The sequence below is a fragment of the Phyllostomus hastatus genome, unplaced genomic scaffold (genome assembly GCF_019186645.2).
Source record: "Phyllostomus hastatus isolate PE091 unplaced genomic scaffold, TTU_PhHast_1.1 phas_contig_40, whole genome shotgun sequence".
NCBI classification, from domain to species: domain Eukaryota; kingdom Metazoa; phylum Chordata; class Mammalia; order Chiroptera; family Phyllostomidae; genus Phyllostomus; species Phyllostomus hastatus.
Window position 1 is genome coordinate 93,718,841 of NW_025333872.1, and position 6,000 is coordinate 93,724,840.

The window sequence follows — 6,000 nt, forward strand, 5'->3', positions numbered from 1 at the left end:
ACTGCACCGTGCGGCATCACGGTGAGCAGGGCACCACATTACTGCAGATAAGTAAACTGTGTGTTTATATATTATTCTACATTTTCTTCAATTGTTTTAACAAAACAGACATATAACATGCGCATTATTTCCACTCATAGTGCTTCACAATCATTTTATGAGACCGATGTTATACAAATGTAAAATGTACCAGTTTATCTCAAAAACCTTGATCTATTTTAATAGATCAACCAACAAAACTCAAGAATAGGATCTTTCATCCACCTTAGCTTGAACTTTCCCTTTCTGTTTATTCAAAGGACAAAAAAAAAAAAAAGAATATTCACCCAGTATTTACTATCACTCTCCACTCCCAGTTTCTAGCATAAGACTCAGCTAAGACACACATTAAAGGTTCTTATCCTCCTAAAACAGCAGCAGTGTAAGTAATCTGCCCCCATCTGAAAGGTGATCATTTTTTTTAAGATTTTATTTATTTATTTTTAGAGAGGGAAGGGAGGGAGAAAGAGAGAGAGAGAAACATCAATGTGCGGTTGCTGGGGATCATGGCCTACAACCCAGGCATGTACCCTGGCTGGGAATCGAACCTGCGACACTTTGGTTTGCAGCCTGCGTTCAATCTACTGAGCTATGCCAGCGAGGTCAAAGGTGATCATTTTAAAGTCCTTTTGGGTTGCAATTTTAATCTGTATTATGATTAAGACTTAGACTCCCAGGCTAGTGGACAGAAGTCTAACTAAATAAAAAATTGCTTAAAAATAGCACTATTTATTCCCCAGACATAATCAAAGCCGGGTGGAGCGCCAGGGTGAGCAGGCTGGCGGCTCTCTCTGTGCCTTAGTTTCATGGGGACAGCAGCAGAAGTCAGCACCTCACAGGGCTGTGACCGGGGTTAAACCACACCTAACCCTATGAATAGCGGCTGGCACATGGTAAATGTTCAAATGTTAAGTACCATCCGAGGAAACTTTCAGGCAGCAACTCTGAAGTGCACTGCCTGAGTGGGAGGGCTCTTAACCTGGCACTGGTCCGGTATACACTCATTAACCGCTCCAGAACCCCTGGGCTCCCCCACCAACCGCACCTCTCGGACAGTCTGAGTCAGCAGTAAGGCTCTGGTTCAGATGTGTGTTTTCCCGGAGGGGAGGCAGAACTTCCCATGTTTAACTGTCCAGAACAGCAGTGCTCAAACTTTCTGGTCTCAGGATCCACTTATACTCGGAGATTTCTGATTATATGGATTCTATTTATCAATATTTAATGTATTAAAAGTTAAAAGAGAAAATTTTTGAATTTCACTTGATTCACTTTAAAAGATGCCCATTATAGAGTAATATAAATATATTTTTATAAAAATACCTTATAAAAAAACTAAATTTAGTGCAAAGAAAGGCAATGTTTTCTATTTCTGTTAATCCTTTAAATGTCTGGCTTAGTAAAGGATAGCCGGATTTCCATATATCCACATTCTGCATTTAATCATCTGTTGCATTACGTTTCCTTGGTTGCAGTAAAGTCTAGACCCACAGAGACATGTGGCTGGAAATGAGTGGAGTACTGTAACAGCCGTCATGCTCTGGTGCTACACCAAAATGCAACAAACAGCTTCTTAAAGGTCAGCTGCAATATGGAAACTGAAGTCATATCAGTAAACTTTTTTGGACTCTGTTACATTAAAACCCATTAGTTTATTTTGTACTTTGAGTGAAACTTTTATCCATGCATCATGATCATTCAGAGAATACTGATTTTACCAAGTTACACAGATCTTTCCAATGTTGACACCATTTATTAAATATTTTTAAAAATCAGTTCATTAATATCACCACAAATCTCACTGAAAAACCCTTTAAGTGCTGAGCAGCTATCAAGCCCACAAAGGTAGATAAAAGTTTTCTGAAATCTAATTTTCACTTAAGAGCTCAAATTTTACCATTGGCAACATACACTGACTATTGTTTGCTTGAAGAGACAGGTCTATGTTGTTCATTTTTAAGAAAATGTCTGTTATATACACTCTACTGAGTAACTATAGTTTGTCAGTTGTTCTTTGAAGTAAAAACAATATGCCATGAAAAAAAGCAGCTAGTTCACTGGGTAACTCAATTGCTTTTCCTCAAGAAAAACATCTTTCTTTGATACAAAGCAGAGTGCTTTAGTAGTACTTCCCATTTCTTCACACAGGATATTAAAGAGGTATGTTCAGGAGTCAAGAGTCAATAAAACAATTTTTACTGCTTCAGTGAGGACATTCTTAGACAGTGATGGTTTTTTAAATGGCAAGCACATGGTAATGAAGAACACAATGACTGCTGGTACAGCTCGGGCCACTGCCTTGATGACACCAAGACACCAGCAGTCCCCCCGCCCCCACTGCTTCTGTACCATCAGTCCAAATGTCTTAGCATCATTATGGAAAGTTCTGACTTTATGGACCCCCAGGAGGGTCTCAAGCATCCCCAGCCTCTGTGGACCACAGTTTGAAAACCATGTTAGATCATAAAGGGCATATATGATCATCAAACCTCAGAACCACAAAGCCAAAAGCGAACTTGTGAACACTTGTGGTTTTTTTTTTTTCCTGAGAGAGAATTCGTACTTTTCACCAGCTTCTCAAAAAGGTCTGTCAAAGGTTAACGTGAAAACTTAAGCTTAGAAATGAACCCAAACTCTCCTATTAAAGCACCACTATCTGGTCTTACTAATTTTCACCACAAGAGATATTTCTGCTCTGAAAATATTCTGTAATATAGGTGGAAATGGCCATGCAGTTCATAGGAATAATTCGGGAAGTTCTGCATAAGCCCTGAGTAATCAGAAGGGGACCCAGATGCACTTTAAATGTGGTCTCTTACCATTACAATGTTCATAAGGCTTAAGTATGGTTATTAGGTCATTAAAGATACATAGAAATGGAAAGGGATTCAGCTGGTTTATGATTTTTTTACATTAACACTATTCTTCTAGAGCAAACATCAAGTTGTAATTATGTAGTTATTTGTGTGAATATTTATTTAATATCTGTCTCTCCCACCAGAGCTAGCTGCCTGAAGCGCTGATATGTTTTTTATTTTTGTATCTCTTATAGCTAGCTATAGCCCATAAAAAAGCCCAAGTTACAGGTGTTGAAGCAATAAAGTATTGTAACAGATAAATAAACCAGGAGAGGGCAGAGACAGAACAATACCTAAGAACGAGTATCTGTGAGCAAATGTGAGGACAATTTCGCAACTAGGTAAACGTACTATATGTGACCACAACGGTTACTGCTCAGTCTTGCTTTTGGAGAAAGGGTTTTCTGCCTGAATCACGTTACAGTCATTCAGTCAAAATTTACTGAGCACCTACTGTGTGCCAGAGAGAGGGGCTGTAGCAATGCACAAGCATGTGTGACCTCTGAATTCAAGGAGCTGACGTGTTTTTCATCCATACTAAGATGCACTTCATATGGACATGTTAGTGTCTCTGAAATAGAAATGCCCCTTGCAGTCAAGACTGTGTCAAGAGTTTAACTGGCATCACTTTTTCTTTCTTGGTTGTACATGAACTATTGGGGCCTCTTACAATTGATAGGGATTACCTAGGTTTGGATCTAAAATCACATTAGAAATAGAAAATGGACTGGCCAAGCTTTCAAAGTCTTGTTCTGCTAAAATGTAAGAAAGCACATATTTAAGTACCCCTTTTTAAGAATGACTTGATTAATTTGTGCACTTCTTGAAATTATGAGGTATGCATAGGTTTACTTCTAAAAGCAGTATGAAAAGCCATGGATATTTTCTTTATTTATCTTATGCAAATTAGCTACCATTTACTTGTAAACAATAACAATGCTACACATGGGTGTTGGTGTCACAAACCTTATTGAACCATTCAGGGCTTCTCTTTTTAGCCAATGATAATGTTGTAACGAATCCAGCTAGCATTCCTGCAGCAGCAACAGTACCTAGGAAAAGTCCACCTGCCAAGAGTTTTGGGGGTAGGGGGTGGAGGATGGGGAGAGAGATTAAGGAAAGAAAAAACAAAACAAAACAAAACCCTGCAGTTAAAAAGATGTACACAGTTAAATTTTAGGTACTATTTAAATTACATTCAAAATTACTTTTGAAATTCCAGAAATGACGGCTAAGCAGCTCTTGCCATCATTTATCAGGGATAAATGATAGGGCCTCTGAAACCTGCATGACTCCATGACCTCTAGTTCCTGAGGTCATTCTGAGATATCATTCCCAAGTGCAGGGAATGGGCACAGGGACCCTTCACAGGGACAGATGGATCTTGAGACTATCATGCTAAGAGAAATCAGTCAGACAAAAAGTCAAGAACCATATGATTTTACTTATATGTGGGACTTAAAACTGAAACCAACAAGTAGCCAAGAACTCACAGACACAGACAACAGTATGGTAGTTACCCGAGGGAAGGAGGGTGGGGTGTAGTAAAGGGTAAAGGGGTCAAATATAAGGTGACAGAAGGAGACTAACTTCTTCCTGTGTGGGGAGCGCGCAGTGCAATACACAGATCATGCGTCCCAGAACTGTACACTTGAAGCCTATAGAAAAAAGGAGGGCGCGGGAGAAACCGCAGAGGGCATGGGAGAAATGCAGCACACAGAACGGCTCGCGGATCCAGTTCCGCCCCCCGCCCCGCCCCCGCGACCAGGGGAGGCTCCACCCGGCACGAGCACCGACCCACGGGGGCCGCGGGACCCCCAGGTCTAAACTCAAGGGCAGATTCAGGCGAATTTCTCCCAGGGCGGGTGACAGTGGGAATGTCCGCTCCAGCGCGGGCAGAGCCCGGGCTGAGCTCGCCCGACCCCCGCAGCTCCCCGCACCACACCTTTAACCAGGAAAAGCCGGTCGTCGGCGGATCCCGGAGCCTCCAACCCGGAGGAACGTTCCCCAGCCTCGGGGCCCGCAGGCTCCATATTTATAATAAAGCCTCCACTCCTGTGTCCGGAGACAACTGGGCCCGGCTGGGAGCTACAGCGAGGCGGAGGAGAAAGGTTCCGCACTCACTTCCCCGCGTACAACCTGAATATCGGCCCGGGGACCGATCGCGGTCCCCACGCGATCTCTCTCCGCGGGGCCGGGAAGGGGGAGGGGATGGCTGCACGCGGGGTCCCTAGCCCGCCCCGGGGCGGCGTCCGCCAAGGCGGTCCCCGGGTCCTGCCTGCTTCAAGACCCTGCAGCTCCTTCGTACGAGGGCTCGGCCAGCGGTAACATCCCACGATTCTAAGAAGCAGGCTTCATTTTTCAGCTCTGTCATTTTTCTGGGAAATGGGTGTAAAGGACAGGTCCACCCCTGGAAGAGAGTCGGCTCGGGGGTAACGCGCCTCTCTCCCTGCGGAGGGGAGCGAAGGGCTGTCACAGCTGAGCGGAAGTGGAGGATGCGAGGAGCCGGCGGGGAGAGCGGAGCCTGGAGCGGATCCGCCTGGGAACGCGGGCCGCCGGCAGACAGGCCCGCTCTGCAGTCTGGGGGCGGGTTTGCCGGCGGTGGCGGACTCCGTGAATGGCCGTGGACAGGAGAAAATCTTTTCAGCCTCTCAAACACAGACACATGACAAAATCTTTTTAAATGAGGTGACCTGTCACGTGCTCATTATTCTCAATAAAAAAAAGGAGTGAACTTGAGGACGGGATGGAAATCTTTATTCATTTTTATTTTAAAATATATTTGATTGATTTTTCTAGTACAGTTGTCCCAATTTTTCCCCTTTTGCCCCTGCCACCTGGTACCCCCATTCCCTCTGGCAGTCCCCTCCCTTAGTTCATGTTCGTGAATCACGCATATGTTCATTGGCTACTCCATTTCCTATACTCTGCTCAACAGCGCCCTGTCTATTCTGTACCTAGCAATTTGTACTTCTTAATCCCGGCACCTTTTCCCCCATTCTCCCCCTTCCCCCTCCCAACGGATAACCCTCCAAATGACCTCCATACCTGTGCTTCTGTTTCTGTTCTGCTTGTTTGTTTCGTTTGTTTTTTAGATTCAATTGTT

General features: G+C 43.8%; 1 protein-coding gene across 1 annotated transcript in view; it reads right to left on the reverse strand.

Annotated features, from left to right (window-relative positions):
• TMEM242 (transmembrane protein 242) overlaps positions 1–5,074 on the reverse strand; it is a 30,212-nt gene extending 25,138 nt beyond the window's left edge. Inside the window, exons 1-2 of the mRNA XM_045844130.1 lie at positions 4,840–5,074; positions 3,861–3,961 (exon numbers count right to left, since the gene is read on the reverse strand). Of these exons, the coding sequence (XP_045700086.1) occupies positions 3,861–3,961; positions 4,840–4,927 (189 nt within the window). The 5' untranslated portion in view covers positions 4,928–5,074. The remainder of the gene's footprint in view (positions 1–3,860; positions 3,962–4,839) is intronic.
• Between the last annotated feature and the right edge of the window lie 926 nt (positions 5,075–6,000).